General features: G+C 38.9%; 1 protein-coding gene across 7 annotated transcripts in view; it reads right to left on the reverse strand.

The window, feature by feature from the left end:
• Positions 1 to 23,790, reverse strand: part of CEP350 (centrosomal protein 350kDa) — a 115,661-nt gene that overhangs the window by 53,581 nt on the left and 38,290 nt on the right. For all 7 annotated transcript variants that reach the window (XM_014528343.1, XM_014528342.1, XM_014528345.1 and 4 more), the window contains 11 exons: positions 20,520 to 21,580; positions 19,003 to 19,153; positions 16,743 to 16,915; positions 9,258 to 9,444; positions 7,972 to 8,195; positions 7,340 to 7,503; positions 6,977 to 7,087; positions 6,453 to 6,593; positions 5,218 to 5,354; positions 4,030 to 4,149; positions 2,736 to 2,905 (listed from right to left, as the gene is read on the reverse strand). In XM_014528343.1, coding sequence (XP_014383829.1) covers positions 2,736 to 2,905; positions 4,030 to 4,149; positions 5,218 to 5,354; positions 6,453 to 6,593; positions 6,977 to 7,087; positions 7,340 to 7,503; positions 7,972 to 8,195; positions 9,258 to 9,444; positions 16,743 to 16,915; positions 19,003 to 19,153; positions 20,520 to 21,580 — 2,639 coding nt within the window. The remainder of the gene's footprint in view (positions 1 to 2,735; positions 2,906 to 4,029; positions 4,150 to 5,217; positions 5,355 to 6,452; positions 6,594 to 6,976; positions 7,088 to 7,339; positions 7,504 to 7,971; positions 8,196 to 9,257; positions 9,445 to 16,742; positions 16,916 to 19,002; positions 19,154 to 20,519; positions 21,581 to 23,790) is intronic.

The raw sequence follows: 23,790 nt of genomic DNA on the forward strand, positions 1-23,790 counted from the left end.
CCCACACCCCTTTCCCCCCTGAGAATAGTCAGTCCACTTCCTTTCTATGCCCCTGATTCTATTATATTCACCAGTTTATTCTGTTCATCAGATTATTTATTCACTTGATTTTTAGATTCACTTGTTGATAGATGTGTATTTGTTGTTCATAATTTGTATCTTTACCTTTTTCTTCTTCTTCCTCTTCTTAAAGGATACCTTTCAGCATTTCATATAATACTGGTTTGGTGGTGATGAACTCCTTTAGCTTTTTCTTATCTGTGAAGCTCTTTATCTGATCTTCAATTCTGAATGATAGCTTTCCTGGGTAATCTTGGTTGTAGATTCTTGGTATTCATCACTTTGAATATTTCTTGCCACTCCCTTCTAGCCTGCATAGTTTCTATTGAGAAATCAGCTGACAGTCGTATGGGTACTCCCTTGTAGGTAACTAACTTTTTTTCTCTTGCTGCTTTTAAGATTCTCTCTTTGTCTTTTGCTCTTGGCATTTTAATTATGATGTGTCTTGGTGAGGTCCTTTTGGATTCCGTTTGTTTGGGGTTCTCTGCGCTTCCTGGACTTGTAAGTCTATTTCTTTCACCAGGTAGGGGAAGTTTTCTGCCATTATTTCTTTAAATACGTTTTCAATATCTTGCTCTCTTTCTTCTTCTGGCACCCCTATAATTCGGATGTTGGTACGCTTGAAGTTGTCCCAGAGGCTCCTTACACTATCTTGATGTTTTTGGATTCTTTTTTCTTTTTGCTTTTCCGGTTGGGTGTTTTTTGCTTCTTCGTATTTCAAATCTTTGACTTGATTCTTGCGATCCTCTAGTCTGCTGTTGGAACTCTGTATAATATTCTTTATTTCAGTCAGTGTATGCTTAATTTCTAGTTGGTCCTTTTTCATAAGCTCGAGGGTCTCACTAGATTTCTTGAGGGTCTCACTAAATTTATCGGCGGTTTCTAGAAAATTCTTGAAAAACCTTGTAAGTGTGGTTTTGAACTCTATATCCAATAGTTTGCTTTCCTCCATTTCTGTCATTTGTGACCTGTTTCTTTGTCTCCGCATTTTGGCTGCTTCCCTGTATTGATAGAGTGGCTTTCTGTGCTAGGTGTCCTATGGGGCCCAGTGGCTCAGCCTCCCCAATTACCTGAGGTGGACACTCTTGGTGCACCCCTTTGTGGGCTTTGTGCACAGTCTTGTTGTAGTTAAGCCTTGATTGTTGTAGGTATCACTGGGAGGAATTGACCTCCAGGCCAATTGGCTGTGAGAATCAGCTGTGTCTGCAGTGGGAGAACTTCTGTGCTGAGACACCCTTCTGGGGCAAGACTTGCTTCAGTGGGGCTTTGGTGCTCACTGAGTCTGCCCCCTGAGTGTGTCCCTTATGGATCTGAGGAGTTGTAATCTGGATGGTCCCACTCTGACCACTGGGTACACTGGCTCTTGGATCTCTAAGGAGGTGCTAATTTAGCCTCTGCCTGAGGCTACCCAGCAGGGGCTATGGAGAGATTTGCAGATTTCTCTTCTTTGTTTGGGGTTTGGAGGTGCCCAGATGAGGCCCAGCTGTGAAGCAATGCAGGCTGCTGTGGGGCCTTGGGCCTTCTTTTGGAAGTTCTGGGTCTCTCTGACCCAGCTGCAGTTTGTTAGGTAATTTTTAGATTGCTAAGGGCCAGGCCTTTCATATGCAAAAGCCTCTGCACACAGCTTGGGTGGGGCAGGGTCTCAGGGGATCAACAGGGCGGAGCAAGCAGCTATGGCTGCTCCTCAGTCCTACCCTAAGAGGCCCTGCATCTATGTCCCGGTAATTGCTGCAAGCACCTCTGAGAGAAAGCTGCTCTCGAGTTCTGACCGGTGCCATACAGTCCAGTTTCTCCCCATATGAGTCTGGGTCCCCAGAGACTTGCCCAGAACTGGAGTTCAGAGCAGTCTGGAGCTTGAGACTCCCTCCCGATCGAAAAAGACAACCGTGTCCTCAGTTGCCCGTCCTTTCCACATGAGCCTCCGTACCTCTGCACTTTACTTCCGCACCTCCTCTTAGTCTCAGTGCGCTTTTCTCTTTCCTTCTAGTTGTAGAATTTCCACTCAGCCAGCCTTCCTGTGGTTTTGGATGATGTCCGTTTTGTCTTTTAGTTGTATTTTTGAAGTTGTTGTGCGAAGCAGCAATTTCCGGTGTTTACCTATGCTGCCATCTTGGTTTCTCCTCCAAGTTCATCACTTTTAACTTCCTTTTTATTTCTTCTTTTAAAAAAATAATTTTTATTGATTTCAGAGAAGAAGAGAGAGGGAGAGAGATAGCAACATCAATGATGAAAATCATTGATCGACTGCCTCCTTCATGCCCCCCAACTGGGGATGAAGCCCACAACCTGGGCATGTGCCTTGACTGGGAATCGAACCATGACCTCCTGGTTCATAGGTCTACACTGAGCCACTGAGTCACACCAGCTGGGCTCATCAGAATCACCTTTAATGTCCATATTCCTACCAATAGGTCTGCAAGGCAATATAGGTTTTTTTCTAGCATGTACCTCAAAACTTCTAACCTCTACTTATTAGCCAATTCTAAAGGCATGACCACATTTTTAGTATTTGTTATGGCAGCACCTCACTTCTGGGTACCAAGACCTAAGGCTGTCATAATTATAGACAGCTATATCTAGATATTATTTTCATTATAAAATGTACAAAAATATCTCAAAGGGTTCTGGAAGCCTCCCAAAACAAATAATTACACATATATGTGCAAGGAAGTTACCTTTCTCATCGGGAAGAGATGGTACACTGTCACTTCGTAGAGAATCATCCGCAGCAGTCTGAACCTGTTCATCAATAGAACTCTCCATCTTTCCACCGTGAAGTTTCTTCTCATTTTCCTTAGAAGATGGAACTGAAGGACTTTCTTGACGGCTGCTACCACTACTACTTCTGTTTATGAATATTATAGAAACAAACAAAGAAGGCAACAAAATAAGGATAACTTCAAAGTAAACTTATGTGGCTAAGGAAACAGGGGTTATGATCAAGATACAAAATGATAAAAGATGTAATATAAAGCATAAAAATAATAAGTAGACATAAACCCGAGAAGAAACTTTTAGAAAAGATGAATAGGAGAGAGGAAGGTTTCACATTTAAATAGTCATACTGGGCAACCACTATTCTAAGGCTCTCACACCCATATTTCCTTTCATTTTAAAAACAAGCTACTGGCCCAGCCTGCATGGCTCAGTGGTTGAGCATCAACCTATGAACCAGTAAGTCACAGTTTGAATCCCGATCAGGCACATGCCAAGGTTGCAGGCTTGATCCCCAGTGTGGGGAGTGTAGGAGGCAGTTGATTAATCATATTTCTTTCTTTCTTTCTCTCTCTCTCTCTCTCTATCTCTATCTCTCCCTCTGCTTTCCTCTGTAAAATCAATGAAAAAACAACAACAATATTACAAAGAAAGACCCAAGCTACTGGGAAAAGAGGCTTCTACCTGGTATTTCCACCTCCTTACTTTTCATCAATATCACGATTTACCACAGTCTGCTTCGATCCCAACTACTCTACTGGAACTACTCTTCTAACCTCTACCTAAACTCTAATTGCCAAATCAAATAGAATATCTATGACCTTAGATGGTGTTGACCTCTATCGCCTTCTTTAAAAGTTCTACTTGGTAAAGCAAATATAAGTAAAATGTTAACATTAGGGTAACCTGGATGAAAGATAAAGTATAAGAAAACAAGTTTATACAGTGCTTATATAATATAGGTTCTCAAGGAATGGCAGCTATATTGTTACATGAAACAACTGTTTTACAAATCAGCAAATTAAATGGGGAAGGTAAAACTTTCATTTAAAGAAATGGAATTGAGAAGTAAAAAAAAAAAAGCAACTCTCAGCTACTTATCATACTTTACTACTTTTCAGAATGTACAAAATATGGTGCAAACTGCCATTCTCTGATACATTATCTCAATGCGTTGAGACTTTGTCTCCTGGCAATTGTTGACAGTCTGGTTCAAATAAACTCACAAACATTAAAACAAAACCCTCTTTTCACCTTCTATCATGATTCTTGTATCTTGAAGACTCAGAATAACTATCATATGAAGAATACTTCTGATGCTTTGAGTCAGGGGTTCCTTCATTATTGTGAGAGAGTGAAACAGATTGACTTTTCCTACAAAAACAAAACAAAACTTGTTCAACATTTAAAGTCTCTAATAGGAGCAAGATTTTAATACCGCTCAACATTATTAGATAAAACCTTGAATGAACAGGAATTATGAAATAACTTACAAAGTATTCGAAGGCATTCATTTATGAAAAGGTTGTATAACACACTAAAGAGTATCTTCTGCCCTGGCTGGCGTGGCTAGTGTCGGCCTGCACACCAGAGGGTTGCGGGTTTTATTCCCGGTCAAGGGCACGTACCTGGGTTGCAGGTTCAATCCCTACCCCGTCAGGGTGTGTGCGGGAGGAAACCAACAGATGTGTCTCTCTACATCGATCTCTCTCTCTCTCTCTTTCCCTACTCTCTCCCTTTCACTCTCTCTAAGTCAATGGAAAAAAGTATCATCACTCCTCAGATGAGGATTTTTTTTTAAAAAAAGAGCTTTTTCTTTTTTATTATGAGAAATAAGCAAAAATCACCCCAAGTATCAATGAATGTGAATAGACTTAAAATCTATGAATTAGAGACAGTCAAAATGTGATGTAAAAAAAAGAAGACACACACAAAACATGATCACATTACCCAGCCCTGCCTAACACACTCTCTAATGACTTTTCACTGCTCTAGAATAAACAAAATCCTTACGGTCTGCAAGGCCCTACCATGATCTGATCCCTGCATCATCTACCATTCTCCCCTTTGCTCTCTGCCTCCAATCCCACTGGTCTTCCTTCCTTTTCTCTTCCTACCTTTACATGTATTGACCTGTATATTCTTTACCTCCTTTACAACACCAACTCCTTTTCATCCACTGTATCTTACAATAAGCTTTACTTCTTCAGGAAAACTTTCTCTGACCTCCTTGTACCCACAGGTTATGTATCTCAGAGACAACGATCCTTTCTTTCATAACACATACCTCAGTTTACAGTGACCATTTCTTAATTGACTATTTGAATAACATCTACCTTCTCCTCTAGACTGTATGCCTAAAACTGTATTCCCAGCACCCACAACAGTGCCTGGAATTCAGCAGATACTCATGACATATTTGCAGAATGACTGAATATTAACCTATCTGTTTCAGCTCTGGTCCTCAGTTGCTTCACGAAGTCTGAAGCATGTATCCGCTGGTGGTCATACAGCGTTGCTAGGGGAGCTCCTGAAGCAGTAATGGCATCTGATATATGAGTTCGAGTCAACTCTGCCATCTAAATATGAACACACAAGCCAAAAGTGATGAACTGAGAGGGAGCAGAGCGTCTTGGAAGATCACTGGATTGAGAGAGAGCAAATTCTGCAGTAACAGGTAAATATGATGGGCAAATCATTTAGTCTTTTTAAGTCTCAACAGCTTCCTTATAAAAATAAAGAGATGAATACAACATGATTTCTAAGGTTTCACCCAGCTATAACAATCTACAAATTAGACAGAAAACATTTAAGTCATATAATGAGCCATAGTAAACCAAAAATTAAATCTTCCTTCAAAAATCAATTCAATTACTAGTTCCTATCTGAGTCTTTTCTGAGCAACGTGAGTATGTTTTCCCTACTCTTAGCCACTACTGCCACTGCTGCGTGTTATTCATTTTGTATTTTTTCAACCACTGTCTTGATGACCTGAAGTGTTTTTGAAATCTTTGTTAATGTTGTCTAAAATTTTCCTGAGAAAAGAGATGCTACTTTATATTTATTTGCACAATTCCACAATATCTAACATATAGTAGGTTCATGGCTTATTAATTAACAATCATTTCACAAACAATCCTAAATTGTAACTGCTTAAATAAATGAAACTATATCTATCGGTTATGATATCCTATATAGAGTAAAACTATTTCTAGCTTTGTCCTTGGCACTAACAACACTGTAAAAGACACTAACAACACTGGGTAAAAATGAAACACCTTCATACAAAGCAGACCAGTGGCTCCCTGGACTGAGGTTGGGGACTGACTGCAAAGGGGCATGGGAGATCTTTTTAGAGTGTTGGAAATATTGATTATAGTAGTGTTGATAGGGATGGAAAGATAAGCTATAGAAATATACAGATACAGGTATCTACATATTTGTCAAAAGTCATCAAACTATATCCTTAAAATGGGTACGTTATTTTTTTGTAAATTATTCATCAATAAAATTAATATCTTTTTAAAAAGCTTACTCAAGGGCAGAAATTTAGAGTTCTTCATCCTTTTTTTTCTGACTCTATAAATTCAAATGTACAAGACACTGCAATAAAAGGCCAAAGTTATTCAGACTGACTAAAAAGAATGAAGAAGAAAAGGGTTCTCAGTGGCTCTCACCTCGCAGATTTGGCGCGCTGCGTCTGTGGTAAGGCGAGCAGTCTCTGTCTGCTGAGCAGCTATTTTACAAGTTGCTTCCTGGAGGACTTCAGTTACATCCCGTTGTGATTTAACCACCTGCTGTAATGATTCTGCATGGACCTGTACATAAAAGAGGGTAAAAAGAAAACTTTCATCATGTCACAGAATTTGTAAATTTGTTTCATGGATCAAAAGAACAATGGGTTTAAAATCTGAAGTCTTAAGAAATCACTGCTGAAGTTTAAGTCTTAACTCCACTGGTTAAGAGTCGATGTGACTATAGATAAGCAAATACCATGTAGTTACCTCAGCTTCCACTTATTAAATTGGGGCTACATCCTGACTAATTTCACAGGGTTGCTACAAGAATCAAATGACATGAAATTATCCCATAGGACATATTTTACATCTTCTCTTCTTTACTCATATATAATTAAAAAAATACTAAAGTGATTTCAAAGATACAAATTTAGGTTTAATAACTTTGCTGCAAAATAAGGTACCTGAGCTGCTTTGTTTCGGGTTTCTTCTAACTGTCTCTGACACTCCAGAGTCTCTTGTTCAGCCTTTAATTTCAAAAGGGCCAAGTCTCTTTCATGGCGTTGCTGCTGTGCCTTCAAGATAAAGAAGTGATCAACTATTAATTCTAAGATACTAAACTATTACAACTCAGTGACTACATTAATCCCAGGGCTATTTTCTCAACACAACAACCATTTATCATTTATCAAAATACTTAGTGATCACCTACTATGTTTTTTTTAATTCACCATTAAGATTATTATTTTTTTAAAGATTATTTTAAATAACAAAGAAAAGGGGGGAAAACACACAAAGAAAGCTAAAGAAGAAAACCCCACAAATACCTTTATGATCTGAGCCAGAGACACACTTTCTTGCTGAGCAAGTGAAATGCCTCTAACTCTTTCTACATCTGACAGTTGGCGCACTGACTCCTCAATGGCACTCAAGTAACTCAGTTCAGCTGCCATACGATGTTGGAGGCCAGCAGGAGAAAAACGTTTAGAACCTGGAGGGCATAACAATTGTCAAATGTGAAAGTTCACATGAAATTAAATTGCATCTCAGATTTCTAAAATTCATTTCTAATTTTAAGAGCCAAAAACAAAGACAGTGACTTAGAAATACAGTGTCTTTTAATAGTTACTTCTTATGTGTGTGTGGGAGGGGGAGGCGGGGGGTCAGGGGGGAGTATGCACATGCATGAGTATGTACATACATATAAACCTATAAACACTTAGGAGTACATACATGGCATACATTTTTCAGTGTTTTTACTAATGCTGGCAAGATGGGAAAAATCACCACTATTGAATCTCTGATGCTTCTTAATATTTTCCTGTACAGTGTCTGTTTAAAACTTTCAGAAGTAATCACATCCAGTTGAAAAACCATTTCCCTATAATTTAACTGAAACAAATTTTCCCCAAGATAAGTAACCTTATTTTTAAAATTACAACTGCACGGGTCGACTTGCCTGGTGTTGAAGTTATCATCTCTGTAGTTGCTCTGCTGGCAGCCATGTTCATATCAGGAAAAGCTGCACTAGGCTTGAATCCTGCTATAGTTGGAGGCATTATAACTGAGGACTTAGATCTTTCTAATGAAGTTCCTGGAAGGTCAAACTGCAACAGTTTCTGGGAACTTGGAGATAGCGGAGAAGCTGGAGTTTTCTGAGACCTTCCCTTGTCTGAGGAGACACTAGAAGATTTGTTTCAAAAAAAAACATTAGAATAGGGAAAACTATTTCAGGAACCAGCTAACTAATTCGTAAGAATAGCACACATTACTTTCTTTATTAACATCAGCTTTAAAAAGCTGTGATTCAGGCGTTTATTCATTCAACACAGTCATTATGCTGAATGTACTCTGAGCATTCCTCTTATTTTCATATTTACAAGTAGTGAACAAAACTAGAGACAAACCCTGCCCAAAAGGATTCTCTGGATTAAACTGTCACTTAACTCTTTCCTCTACAATGTAAATACACCATTAATCATTATTGTAGTATAAAGCAAAATCCTCTATTATAATAGCAAAAAATTACAGCCACATATAAAAGGTAAGATCAAGTCTTATAAAAAATGTCTTAACATATGTCTCTGAAAGAGAAAAAAATAATTTTGTACTAAAAATTAAGAAATGACAAAAACTACTCTTTTGTTAGTCCTTTTAACCCAAAGGGGGGGGGGGCGGGGACAGAGTATGCAAACTCCATATTCAATATAAAAATGAGATTTCAAAATCTGCTTCAGTAAACTAATAAGTTGAGCAGGAGAGAAAAAAATAAACAATGAGATCAAAAGAATGCTATGCAGTTGTGTTACAAGAGTAAAAGAAACAGTTGAGAAGCAAAAGGTATAGATAAAGGAAATGAGATAGTTTGTGGTAGCTTAGTGAAAACACTTTGGATAAAGTTAAGTTCTTAGAATTGATGTGTGGGGTAACTCTGAGCTACCAAAGTGCCCCAAGGAAAGTAGCTGGTTGGTCAAAGGGTTAAACCAAGAAAACAACTATGGCAATGGCATTTAGAATAGAAAGGTGGGTTGTGCTAGAGGCATAGAATTCCTGAGGGAGAGAGGTTGTTAATAGTTTAGATGAAAGTTGGTCACACTCTAAAATATATATAAAAACTAGAGCTATGAACAAAGCTACAGTAACTATTCATAAAATACAGAAATTCATTAAATGGATTCACTGAATATCAATAATATTGTAACATTAATTAAAATGAATTACAGTATAAAATATACATTACTTTACCTCACAGAATGCCCAGAAAGATCCTCCAAAGTGCTATCTGTGTCAAGAGTCTGTTCATAATCTTTGACAGAGAGTTTGCTACTGGTCTCAGACTTCTTCTCTTGATGAGAGTCACGTTCTGAGACAGAGTGTACTTTTTCCTCATCAAGAAGTGAGTTCTGAACATTTCCAGTGAGTGAATCCAGCCCTATAAAGTAAATTTCTTATAAGCTGATTCTCAATAGAAGAGACTGAATGGTAATTGATAGATACCTAGATTTCAGTAAAATAACAAGTGCAGAACAGAATATTTAAAAGTGGACTTATTTTTAAAATGTGTTTTTCATATCTAAAATAAAATTCACCCTTCTGTTTTCATTTTAGAAAAGTGAAGTTTCTTCCATTAACATCCCCTATTTGCTATTAAAAATAAATGGTTCTTAAATCAAATGATTAAAAAAGATAAGTATATAGTACTATTCTACGCCTACAAAAAAATAAAAAGAAGTCTTTCAAGGATAAAGCCAAAAGCTGCCAAAAAATGTTATCAACTGCCACAATGGACTACACAATCCTTTGGAAAAACTCTAGGACAAGAACTATGTAGCCAAATTCATAAAACTGTTCAGATTCTCTGACTCAGAATGATTTCACCTATAGGAGTATCTTAATGAGATTATGACACCAACAAACAAAAATTATGCACAACACTCTGTGAACAATTTTATATAATTTTTTTAAGTTTACCCTACATTTGCAACAGAAGAGTTGTCTAAATTACATAGACAATAGTAAACATTTAAATAGCACTTTATAACTTAAAATGCACTCCATATATATTACCTGATTGCCTTTAAACATCTTATGAAGTGGGTAGCGTATGCTCATTTAATGATGAGATAACTAGAGGTCTAGGAGGCTACTTGCTTAAGGATACTTAGTCGATAGCAGAAATAGGACATAAGCCCAGGCCTTATGATTCTACATCTAGTGCATTATTCACCTTGATGATATGTCTCAATAGCAGCATGGGAAAATATTTGTCACATTAGAAAAAGAAGCAGAACAAAGAACTGCATTTTAATGGCAACTAAACAATTTTTTAAACATAGATATATGGTTAACAATTAAAAGAAAATGGAAAATAAAATTAAAAAATTATACTGTAAACCCATGTTCATAGCAGCATTATTCACAACAGCCAAAAGGTAAAAGCAACCCAAGTGTCCTTCAACATTTTGATGAATGTATAACAAACAATAAAAAGTGGTATATACATACAATGAAGTAATATTTGGCCTTAAAAAGGTAGACATTCTGACATGCTACAACATGGATTAACGTATTAGACATTACACTTAGTAAAATAAGCCAGCCAGAAAAGGACAAATATTCCGTGATTATACACTTATATAGGTACATAGAATAGGCAAATTCATAGAGACACTAAATAGAAGCGCTGTTACCAGGTGTCAGGGAGCGGGGGATGGGAGCATAAGAGTTATTACTTAATGAATGAAGAGTTTCAGTTTGGGATGATGAAACAGTTGTGGAGATGCATAATGGTAATAGTTGTACAATAAGTAAGTTTATTTATTTCTACTCAACTATGTGTGTACTTATTTTAACAATGGGTAAATTTCCTCGTCAAATTCATAGAGACAGAAAGAATGGTGCCCAGCCGGTGTGGCTCAGTGGTTAAGTTCAATCTATGAACCAGGAGGTCACAGTTCAATTCCCAGTTAGGGCTCATGCCTGGGTTGCGAGCTTGATCTCCGGTGGGGGAGTGGGAGGGACAGGCAGCAGGCAGCCAATCAATGATTCTCTCTCATCATTGATGTTTCTATCTCCCTCTCCCTACCTCTCTCTGAAATCAATATAAACATTAAAGAAAAATAAACATTTTCCAAAAAAATGTAGAATGGTAGCTACTGGGGTAAGGGAAGGAAGAATGGGAAGTCATTTTTAATGGGTACAGAGTTTAGAATGGAATGATGACTGCTACTTTAATCTACTAACTACTTTCAACTTCACTGGGAAGAAGCTTTTTGTACAGAGCATGCAGACACTCCTTTTCATCACCAGATGGAGTACACACAACAAAAATTACACTGATTTTAGAACTTGGGGATAAAGAAGAAACTAAGTTTAAGATGATGCTGTGGAAAGTAAAATACCTAGAGTATTTCTAAGGCATTGTTAGAGGGGATTGGGAATCTGAAAGCCACAAGACACTACCTATACTACATATCATCATGCTTTAGATTATAAATTTTAAAAACCTATAGTGAATCATATTGCTTATACTCCTATTCAATAATATATCATGGTATTTTAAGTTGTACAGTATATTATAGTAAACGATTTGGGATTCAGAAGTCAGAATTCAGGCTTTGCCAATAACTAACCTTAAGTGAGACACTGATGTAAACAAAGCATAAAATTGCAAAATAATTGAGCAAGATCAGCATTTCACAAAATGTGTTCAGTATGACTTCTAATGTCATAACATGCTGGTTAAAGAAATGAGTCTGTGTTCAAATAAATTTGGATAGTACTTCATACTATATGGGCTCACCTTCTTCCTAAAATAAATAATGTGTATTAGCATATTAGAAGTGTTGATGAACTGGTAGGTAAGAGGCCTGTTTTACTCTTAAAAGTATTTCCCCAAATTTACAGAACCATGTAGTTCTTTCATAAGCCTCAGAACAGCTGTGAAACAGCCTCTCCCACTGAATCAGTTTTTCACAAGAAAAGACAGACTCTGGGAAGTGCCGATAAAATGATGTCTAATGTTCCTACTAAAGACTTTCAGAATGCTTCCAATCTGCAAGAGAGTTATGACTAGGTTGATGATTAAGAAATAATTGCTACTAGCACTCTCATACTGAAGTATAAAATGACACTGGCTTTCTGAAGGGTTATTTGGCAAAATGTATCCAAATTTTAAACATGGCATACTGTTTGCCCCATTAACTAACTTCTAGGATATTCCCTTAAAGGAAAGAACCAGACTAACGCATAAAGATACATTTATAGCCCCAGCTGTTTGGCTCAGTGGATAGAATATTGGCCTGTGGACTGAAGGGCCACGGGTTTGATTCCGGTCAAGAGCACCTGCCCAGGTTGCAGGCTCGATCCCCAGTAGGGGGCGTGTAGGAGGCAGCCCATCAATGATTCTCTCTCATCATTGATGTTTCTATCTCTCTCTCTCCTTCTCCCTTCCCCTCTGAAATCAAAAAAGGGGCTGGAAGAAGAGAGGAATGGGGAGTTATTGTTTAATGGGTACAGAGATTTAGTTTGGAAAGATGAAAAAGGTCTAGAAATGATAGTGGTGATGGTTGCACAACAATGTGAATGTGCTTAATGGATTGTTCACTTGAAACAGTTAAAATGACAAAGTTTACATTACATATATTTTAGCACAATAAAATAAAATCTAAAATGAAAGTTAACATTGGTTATCTGTAGGTAATTTTTATTATTATTATTAAATCTTTATTGTTCAGATTACATTTGTTCCTCTTTTTTTTCCCCCCATAACTCCCCTCCTCCCAGTTCCCGCCCCACCCTCCGCCCTCACTCCCCACCCACTGTCCTCATCCATAGGTGCACGATTTTTGTCCAGTCTCTTCCCGCATCTCCCATTCCCCTTTCCCCCCCAAGAATAGTCAGTCCATTCCCTTTCTATGTCCCTGATTCATTATAATCACCAGTTCATTCTGTACATCAGATTATTTATTCACTTGATTCTTAGATTCACTTGTTGATAGATGCATGTTTGTTGTTCACAATTTGTATCTTTACCTTTTTCTTCTTCCTCCTCTTAAAGGATACCTTTCAGCATTTCATATAATACTGGTTTGGTGGTGATGAACTCCTTTAGCTTTTCCTTATCTGTGAAGCTCTTTATCTGACCTTCAATTCTGAATGATAGCTTTGCTGGATAAAGTAATCTTGGTTGTAGGTTCTTGCTATTCATCACTTTGAATATTTCTTGCCATTCCCTTCTGGCCTGCAAAGTTTCTGTTGAGAAATCAGCTGACAGTCGTATGGGTATTCCCTTGTAGGTAATTGAGTCTCTTTCTCTTGCTGCTTTTAAGATTCTCTCTTTGTCTTTTGCTCTTGGCATTTTAATTATGATGTGTCTTGGTGTGGTCCTCTTTGGATTCCTTTTGTTTGGGGTTCTCTGCGCTTCTTGGACCTGTAAGTCCATTTCTTTCACCAGGTGGGGGAAGTTTTCTGCCATTATTTCTTCAAATAGGTTTTCAATATCTTGCTGTCTCTCATCTTCTGGCACCCCTATTATTCTGATGTTGGTACGCTTGAAGCTGTCCCAGAGGCTCCTTACACTATCTTCGTATTTTCGGATTCTTTTTTCATTTTGCTTTTCCGGTTGGGTGTTTTTTGCTTCTTCGCATTTCAAATCTTTGACTTGATTCTTGCGCTCCTCTGGTCTGCTATTGGGTGTAATATTCTTTATTTCCGACCGTGTATGCTTAATTTCTAGTTGTTTCTTTATCATAGCATCGAGGGTCTCATTAGTTTTCGTGAGGCTCTCCAAAAGTTTATTGCAAGCCCTCAAAATTGCGTTTTTTAGCTCTATATCCTCCATTTCTGTCATGTTTTTTTGTCTCCGCATTTTTTATGCTTTCTTGGTGCACCCCCTAGTGGTCTTTGTGCGCAGTCTTGTTCTAGTTGAGCCTTGATTGTTGTAGTTAATACTAGAGGGATTTGACCACCAGGCCGACTGGCTGTGTGAATCAGCTGTGTCTGCCGCGGAAAACTTCTGTCCTCTGGGGAGGTGCTAATCTAGCCTTTGCCTGAGGCGATCCGGCAAATGGCTCTGCGCAGGGCTTGGGCGGGGCGGGCTCAACAGGGCGGGCGGAGGGAGCGGTTATGGCCCCTCTCAGTCCCGTTCCCAGAGGCTCTGCTTCTCAGAACCCCAGGAACCGCTGCAAACCTCGGAGGGAAAGCTGCCTTCCAACTGATGCCAGACACTCCCGCTTCTCCCGTTTGGGTCCGAGTCCCCAGCGATTCGCCCGTATCTGGAGCTCAGAGTCTGAGACTCCCCCCTGACCGAAAACGACAACCGCGCTCTCAGCCACCAGCCCGCTTTGCGCGCGCACCTCCGCACCTGAGTATTTTCCACACTGCGCCTCCTCTGAGCCTCGGTGTGCTGTTATTTTTCCTTCTAGTTGAAGAGTCTCTCCTCAGCCAGCCTTCCTGTGGTTCTGGGTGATGTCCGTTCCGTCTTTTAGTTGTATTTTTGAAGTGGTTGTTTGCGGCAGCAATCTCCGGTGTTTACCTATGCCACCATCTTGGTTTCTCCTCCAGATTTTCAATTTTTAATTTTTAAATAGTTGTCTATATTTACTGCTTTCTCCCCTCCCCCCCTTTTTTATAACTCAATGAACAATTTTTTACATTTAGAAAAAATAATTTGGAAGAAAATCATTCCCTAAGGGTCATCTTGTGAGTTTAAGAGGCCTCTGCCTATTTACTCTATCTTCTCACCTTTATGGCAACATAGCCAAGAGCAGAATGGAGGGGATTGAAGGGTATTCTTTTCAATCACTCAAAATACACAGAGTGCCTCATGGGCCAGCTACTGTGCTAAGTACACATGCTATCTGTTAATTTCATGGAAGCTTCAAAATTACTATATGAAACATCTATTGCTATCATCTTTATTTTTCAGTTAAGAAAATTTGAGTATCTATATATATAAAAGGCTAATATGCTAAGTGTCCAACTGTTCGACCGTTCGCTATGATGTGCACTGACCACCAGGGGGCAGATGCTCAACACATAGGCATGGAAACATGGAACAGATTGATGAATCTCAGAGGGAAGGGGGAAGGACGGGGATGGGAAGAGATTAATCAAAGATCTTATATGAATTATAGAGGCCCAGGGTCCCTTGGCCTGGCCTGCGGGGATCTGGCCGAAACCGGCCACGTGCACGGTTTTATGCACCAGTGAAGTCCCTCAGCCTAGCCTGTGGGGATCGGGCCGAAACCAGCAGTCTGACATCCCCCGACGGGTCCCTGATTACAAGAGGGTGCACCAGGCCTCTAGTTATACATAATGACACTCAGAGATGTACATGACATACTATAAAGTTTTTTTAAAAAGCAGCTACAAAACAACATTTTATTTCTCTTTTTAAAATAAAGATGTGTGTGTATGTTTTTTTGTTTGTTTTGTTTTGTTTTCATGCTCACCCAAGGATATGTTCCTGACTTTTTTAGAGAGAGAGGAAGTGGGGAGAGAGAGAAACATCAATGTAAGAGAGAAACATAGATGGTTGCCCCCTGTACACACTCTGACCAGGGATCAGATCTGCATCCTAGTATGTGGCCTGACAGGGAATCAAACCTGCAACCTCTTGGTGTACAGGATGATGCTCTAACCAACTGAAGCCACCGGCTAGGGGGCAGTATGTATTTTTATGTATATACTAGAGGCCTGGTGCACAAAATTTGTGCACAGGGGTTGAGGGGGTCCCCTCAGCCCAGCCTGCATCCTCTCACAATCCGGGACCCCTTGGGGGATGTCGGGTCTAAACCAGCAGTTGGACATCCTTCTCACAATCCAGAACGTTGCATGCACCAGTGTCCATACTTTTCATACAGGTGAAAGGCATCTTGCTGTTGTTATGGGCAGCTACATTTTTTTGCCCTGATTATAAAAAGTAGTACATAACATGATCCTTCTGAGGCAGTAGTTCCATTTTCCCCATCTATGGGTGGAAAAACTGAAGCAGAGAGAAGTTAAGTAATTGGCTTTGTCACACAGTTATAAGTGTCAGAATCAGGGCTGACCACAAAATGTGCAAGCCAGAGTCAATGCATATCATCACTGCATCACCCTGTTTTTTCAGTGTTAGAATAGCCTTGCCAGGTTTTAATTTTTATATCTAAGAGACTATTCCCAATATATAGGGTAGGGTCCCTAGGCCTGGCTGGCATTCAGGGCCATCTGTGGGACAACCGGGAGGCAGGGCAATTGGGGGCCCCCCACTCGCACCCACCTTGGCTGGCGACTTGGCGCTGCTCGCCAGCCGGCCCGCCCCAGATCACTGCCACCGGCTGCCTCCTACTGGGGGGGGGGAGAGGGGGGAGCAGTGCGCATAATAGCAACCAGTCGTTCTGCCACTCAGTCCATTTGCATATTAGGGTTTTATTATATAGGATTGAAAAAATAGGCATCAAGTATTAATAGTAGTTATCTCTGAGCAAAGGGCTCAATGGGAATTTATATTTCTTGTATGATGGTTTATCTATAATCCTTAAATTTTTATCATTGCAAATGTATTCCTTTTGTATTAAGCAAAAGATTTATACTATTATATATCGAAAGGTATTACTACAATAATATGAAAGCTAATTACATTATCATAAAGAAACTCACCTAACTGCTTACGGAATAAAATAACTTTAAGTCACTACCACAAAATCATTGGTAATAGAAAAAGTCACCATGTAGAATTCCACTTACATTCTATCTTTTCTTTTTTTCCTTTTCTTCCTTTAGAAGAAGTAGATGAACAAGAAGATGCAGCAGACTGGGTCCCTGATGAATGCTGGGAAGTAACATCAACAGAGGAAAGATCATAGGCTGACTTCCTGCTAGAATGGTCCTCTTTAGTGCCCAAATTGCTACCACCAATACTGTCAAAGAATAACAGTGGTTAAAAAAACAAACAACAAGTATTAAAATGAAGCTAACGTATAAATATTTTAAATCTATTTGATCACAAGGAGAATATAATTATACTCAAAGATGCCTTCCACTTTTCTTTTTTGTTTTCTTACTACCATAAGCCAGGGTTCTTTCCTATGGCTCAATTTATTACTGAGAAAAATATAAGGGAGTTGTTTATTAAAGTGAAACCAATAAAAATGGACAATTTGGACAGAAGAGGAAAAATATGTTGGATACTAGAAACTGCGGCCTCAATTTCTATTCAGATTTATAATTTAATATATGATCATTATTTTCCTCCCCCCCCCTTATTTTCCTATTGATAATCTTACAGGGAACAACAATTTAATATGTTCTACTTCAACCTAAAAATAAAATGCACTAAATCATATTGATTGGTGATATTAAATGTCACAATTAAATCCTTACAAGTTTTTATTTTAAAATTTAATCTTTTCTTAAGACCTCAAAATTTAAAACTACACTTCTCCTGATATAATTTGAATAATACTTATTTTTGTTAGTCCAACTAGATATAACTATTTTTAAAAGATCATCCAATAATTTTATGTAAATTACAATTTGTAATTTTTGAAGAAAATTATATTGAATGTAAGTAATTACAGAGTACTTTATATAGTAAGAAATTTAGGAAAAGTCTGATTCACTTGCTGTATGACTTTGTACAAGTAACTTAGTGCTTCACTTCCTGAAGTAGGAATGGTAATATAATTCTAATCATATCAGGCTATAATAAGAATGAGCTAATACAGGTAAAGGCCCCTCAGTCCTCTCAGTGCCTTGCACATTAAGTGATCAATAAATATTACTAGAGGCCCAGTGCATGACATTCGTGCACTGGAGGGTGTGGGGGTCCCTGCACCCTCTCCAATCTGGGAGCCCTCAGGGGAGCCCTCTCCAATACGGGAGTTTCTGTCTGTCTTTGCAATCATATGAATGAACTGTCTGAGACCCCAACTCAGTTTGGTTTGTTGCTCACAGAATAATAGAGGCATTTTTTTTTTTTGCTTCATTGGTGGAGATTTCCTGGAAGATTTAGGATATCTTCCCTTTAATTTTTCCTAGACACTCTGATTTTACTTATGTCTCTCACCTTTGCTTTCCCTCCATCCCCCACTGCAACAATAACTTGCTCCAGGCTCACTTTGCTGTAATGTCTAGGAGAGCTGTCTGCCACCAGAACTACGATTCCCAGCATTCCTGGTGCTCCCCATGCTGCTGGGAGTGACCGTCGGAGCCATGTCCCCCCAAGCCTCCGGCTCTCCCACTCTGTTCTCCACTCAGCAGCTTAGGGGGAGTGACTGAGGGAGCCACGTCCCCCCAAGCCGCCGGCTCTCCTGCTCTGCTCTCCGCCCAGAGCCTGTGTATGCAAATTAACCCGCATCTTTGTTGGGTTAATTTGCATACCCACTCCTGATTGGCTGGTGAGTGTAGCGGAGGGATGGTCAATTTACATGTCTCTCTTTTATTACATAGGAGAGTTCTTTTTCAATGCTTTGCAAAATTTTACATGTTATCCCAATTAAAAAAAAAAATTACTGATTTGGATCATGAAGTCAAGGATCTATCTGGTTGTCCTCAGTTCTATCACACAAAACCATTTCTTAATCTTCTTACATTAGTATAACATGGATTAGTTCCCCAATACGATCCTCTACTAGGAACTCACAGACTGATTTAACAACCTTTATTCTGCTTACTATGTGCCAGGCCCTGATCTAAGTACTTTGTATTTAACTGAATATTCATAACACTCCATGAGACTAGTACTGTTATTCTTTCCAATTTCACAGAGAGGAAAACTGAGGCATGGGGAGGTTAGTAATACACCCAAAGACAAACGACTAATAATCAGGAGGACTTAAAACCAGGAAGTCTGAATCCAGAATCTGTGTTCTTAAAAACCAGTGCTATGCAACCTCAAAACATATTTTTAAGCAAGCAAAATCTGCCTAATATTCAGACTGCAGTTCTCATTTGTAAGTTTCTCTCATTTTTCAGATTTTATTCCACATTGTCAACATATTCTTACCTAGGTTCAAGAGCTGATTTTTTTTCTGTCAAAGTCCCACTCCCTGGAGAGGAGACAAAATCATCTTCATATGAAACACTGCTTAGAGGAGTTGTGCTGGCATTCAAGGGCTGTGATGCTGATGCTCCTCTTTTGAACCTGTCTTCAAACCCTGTCAAAAGTAATAATTGAAATGTGTTTTAAAACAAAAATAAAAATACCACAAGCAAAACATTCCACAACATGGGGATTAACAACATAGATTTAAGGATATTTTTGTTTGCTTTTACTAGTGCTTCTTTTCAATTTATCCTTATATCTAACAATACATTTTTAACTTTTTATTACTTTTCAAGCATACATGAAAGTAGAGACTAGCATAATGAAACCAATGTATCCATCACCCAACTTTAACAATTATCAATACATGATCAATCTAGTTTCAATTAAACTTCTTATTCTCCCCATCTCTCATTCCTCTTACAGAGTACTTTGAACCAAATCCCAGATAACATATTATTTCAACTGTAAGTATTTCAGTGTAATTATAAAATCTTAATGAAAATCTAATAGAAGGATTTAGGAACCCAAATTTCTTATTTAAAAAATAAGGATGTTGCTTTAAAAACACTTTACTTTCTTCAAAAGAACTTTAAAATCCAAAGAACTTTAAAATTACCATCTACAGAAATGTGTTAAACCAAAGAGATCAATAGTCTATATAAATCTACGTAAGATCATAACAAAGTAGCTAAATATGAATTCAGGGAAAACCCAATGTGATACCCAATTAAGCATAAGATGAACAGATGAAATCACTCCATTTGTCAAATAAGTTGTACACTGTGTAGAATGCAAATTAAAAAACCACAGTATCAATAGCTGACTTAAGGCTCAGCCTCACTCTCCAACCTGAAATTCTAAGGTTAAACCTAAGATGGTTGAATCCACCTATGGCAGTAAGAACAAAGAAAGGGCTTGAAGGAACTGAGTCCATCATAGAAAAAATGTGTTGCAGAATCTCAGGCCAAGAAGGGACCTTTAGAAGTTATTGTTTCAGGAACCAACTATGGAGCTACATTACTCTTCAAAGTCTGTTTTTAAAATTAGTTTTGATGAACAGTAATAGATTTGTTTTCATTATCAGAAATGTTACTATAGTTGCCCCTCTTAATTCCTGACCACTATATTCCCAAGTCACTGTATTAAGAAATATACTTACTATATAAATTACATATCTATGGTCACAGAAAACCTTGTATACATACCAATCTTGAACATCATCTATGAATTTCTCTAAATTAGACCAAAATTTCTATAATTACCAATCAATGATTGTTTTATGACATTAAAAACTAAAAATTTAAAGATTAAATTACAATACTCTAATTGAAGTTGGCAGATAATTTTGATTTAGACAATGTTTCCATTACCCTCATTATTAACAATGAAAATTTGTACTTAAGTATTATCTTTATAAAATTATGAAAAAATTAAGATAATATACAAATATTACAAAGCTTACTTATTTTTCTCACCTTTCCCATATGACTGATATGATTTTGTAAAAATATTAATGACACTACGTGGACTTCCCTTTGCCAATTCTTCCCACGGTTCTTTGCTTTGTGTACCACCTATGTGACCCAAAAGTGGTAAGAATTTTTCAGCTTCCTTCTGAAACTGTTTGATGGGTTCATAAGCATTTCTTTCTCCAGCACAAAATTCCTTTTCCTTTAAGATTTCTGCTATCTTCAAAGAGGGCCGTCCATCTCGGCCTCCCTCTTCTTCAGAGAGACTCCCCTCACTAAGAAGAGGCCCTTCACTGACTGAGTCTGTGCTGGAACCAAGAGACGTTTTGGCTTTGAATTGAGAACAAGGCTGAAGATCAGAGCTAGAAGAGTCAGTCTGCTTCTTACACAACTGTGCCAGCAGCCCTTCTGGTTTGGGACCAGGGGATCTCATTCTGAAGCTTGATATGGCACTATGAGGTCTTATCACCTCAGGAAGCTTTTTAAATTCACTAAGGTTGCCTACACCAGGAAGCTCATCATCAAAAGTTGCATGAGATACACAGGTTCCTAGCATCTTTTGAATTCTGGCAGCGAAAACATCTTCAGTATCCTCTTTCACAGGTGGACTTATAACCTTTGTCCAAGGTCCATCTTCTTGGGGTATTTGCTGCACATCATACTCAGTGTTCCACACTGACCCATAATTAATGTTAGCCCCAGCTAATTTCTTGGCTTCATTTTCAATCCTGCTGGACAAAGAAGCAGCTGTTGCTTTCAGGGCTTCAATACGATCTAGTTTACTCTTATATTGGCTGGCACTAGGTTTTAACAAGGCATCTTGATGAGCAGCCGGTGAGGTCAGATACGGTTGAGGTGTAAAAGTTAATGGCCCTGAAGCAGTATTATGGTTCTTCCTGGTTGGTAAAATAGATTCCAAATCCTTATGCAAAAATCCTGCATGCTCTAGACTCAAGAGATGGGAGAGTAAATTTCCAGCTGTTCCAACAAGAGGCTGTGGTTGAGAATGATGGACACGTGGGCTCAATCTATCAGGCGGCATCCATGTAGGTTCTGTCAAGTCCCTTCTGCAAATGAAAGTCACAATATGTTCGTTAACACAGCAACTCATAACTAAGCTAATGGGTTTTTTTTAAGTGTTGTCTTTTTCTGATTATAAGAGTAATGTACACTCACTGCAGAAAAAAAGGACAGGTGAAGAGGATAAGAAAGATAAAGATCACTCATAGCTAAACAATGACAAAGAGGCACTATTAATATTTCACTTAGAATTATATTTTCCCAAACGTTTTTCTACATGTATGTAATGTTTTGGTGTTAATTTCACAAAAATATAATTTTATCATACATACATACTGTTTTACAAACTGCTTTCTTCAACTAAGATATTTTGGACTATTCATTAAAGAGAAGGCATTCTTACCTTTAAGACTCTGTGGACAAAATTCTTTACAACATTGGCTCTACCCTTCCCTTTAAAAATAATGCTACATAAAAGAGAATGCTAAGATTGATAAATATTAGAGAAGCATCGAACAGACTGTCAAACTTCAGAGGGAAGGCAGGAGAGGGTGGCGGGAGGGTAAGAGATCAACCAAAGGACTGTGTACATGCATATAAGAATAACCAATGGACACAGACACTAGGGGGTGAGGGCATGTGCTGGTGGTTTGGGGTAGCCGGGGAGAGCTCAATGGGGGAAAAAAGGACACATATGTAATACTATATGTAATACTTTAAACAATAAAGAATTTTTAAAAACTTAAAGCAGACTATAAAACAAAAAAAAGATTGATAAATATTAACATAGACATGATATATATTATTCTAATTAATAGTTAATTAATGACAAACATTTATGTTTAACATCATATATACTAAAGAAATAAAGAGACTACTACAATCTAGTTCTTAAAAAAATAATGAACATAAAAACAGTGAGTACCAATGTAAAACTATGAGAATCAGTCATATATATATGATACAATGAAAGGTGTCCATAAAGTCTAATAACAGAATAAAGATGTCCTAGGCAACATTATTTAATTCACCTGTTTCCAGACTATGGACACCCTGTATATTAAGGGATACTATAGATATATTGAAGGCTGATGTTAATTATTAAGAAGATTCTTAGACAAAATAACATGAAATTTTTTTCCCTTGGAATTATCCATTATTTTGGGATGATGACATGAATATGTTTATCAAATTTGAAGGTGACAGAAAGCTGGGAGGCACAGCTAACCCTACATTATCAAATGACTAGAGGCCCAGTGCACACATTTGTGCATGGGTAGGGTCCGGCTGGCCCACCCCAATGGGGGCCCATCAGGCCGGGATGGCAAGGGGGCAGGACCACCGATCAGGGTGTTGGGGGCCAATCAGGAGCAGGGCCAGCTGGGGGGAGGGACCACGGGCGGTTGGCCAGCCAGCCCCGTCCCTGGTTGGGTGGTGGGGGCCAATCGGGGGCGGGGATGGGGCCAGCCAGGGGGTTGGCCAATCAGGGCCCGAATCAGGTTAGTTGACTGCCGTAGTGCGCGTCATAGCCACCAGTCGTTCTGGTCGTTCCACCATTCCAGTCGCTGGGCTTTTATGTATATCAACTAGAGGCCCGGTGCATGACATTCGTGCACGGGGTGGAGGGCCCTCAGCCTGGCCTGCACCCTCTCGCAGTCCAGGATCCCTCGGGGGATGTCCGCCTGCCGGCTTAGGCCCGACCCCCCTGGGGATCACGCCTAAGCCGGCAGTCAGACATCCCTCTCGCAGTCCAGGGATCTTGCAGCCCAGGACCCCTCGCTCCTTACCACCCACCTGCAGTGGAGGCAGGAGAGGCTCCCGCTACCACCACTGTGTTTGCCAACCATGAGCCCAGCTTCTGGCTGAGCAGCACTCCCCCTGTGGGAGTGCACTGACCACCAGGGGGCAGCTCCTGCATTGAGCATCTGCCCCCTGGTGGTCAGTGTGTGCCATGGCCACCATTCGGTCGATTTGCATATTAGGGTTTTATTTTATAGGATGACTCAAAGTTATTTGGACAGGCTGCAACCTTAGACCAAACTAGTACAGATAAATGTGAAGTCCTACCAATTAAGTTTTTAAAAAAAATCATTTGCAGGAGGGTAACCAGGGTGATGAGGAAACAGAAAAACATGTCATGTAAAGTTGGGTTTGGAGGTTATGTTGTAGCACTCTTTTGTACTGAAGGGCTACTATGAAAATAGAATGAAGAAAGGAAGATTGGTGCATAGATTCTATGCCACTGAATATAGATCCT

The sequence above is a fragment of the Myotis brandtii genome, unplaced genomic scaffold (assembly GCF_000412655.1).
Source record: "Myotis brandtii unplaced genomic scaffold, ASM41265v1 scaffold630, whole genome shotgun sequence".
NCBI lineage: Eukaryota > Metazoa > Chordata > Mammalia > Chiroptera > Vespertilionidae > Myotis > Myotis brandtii.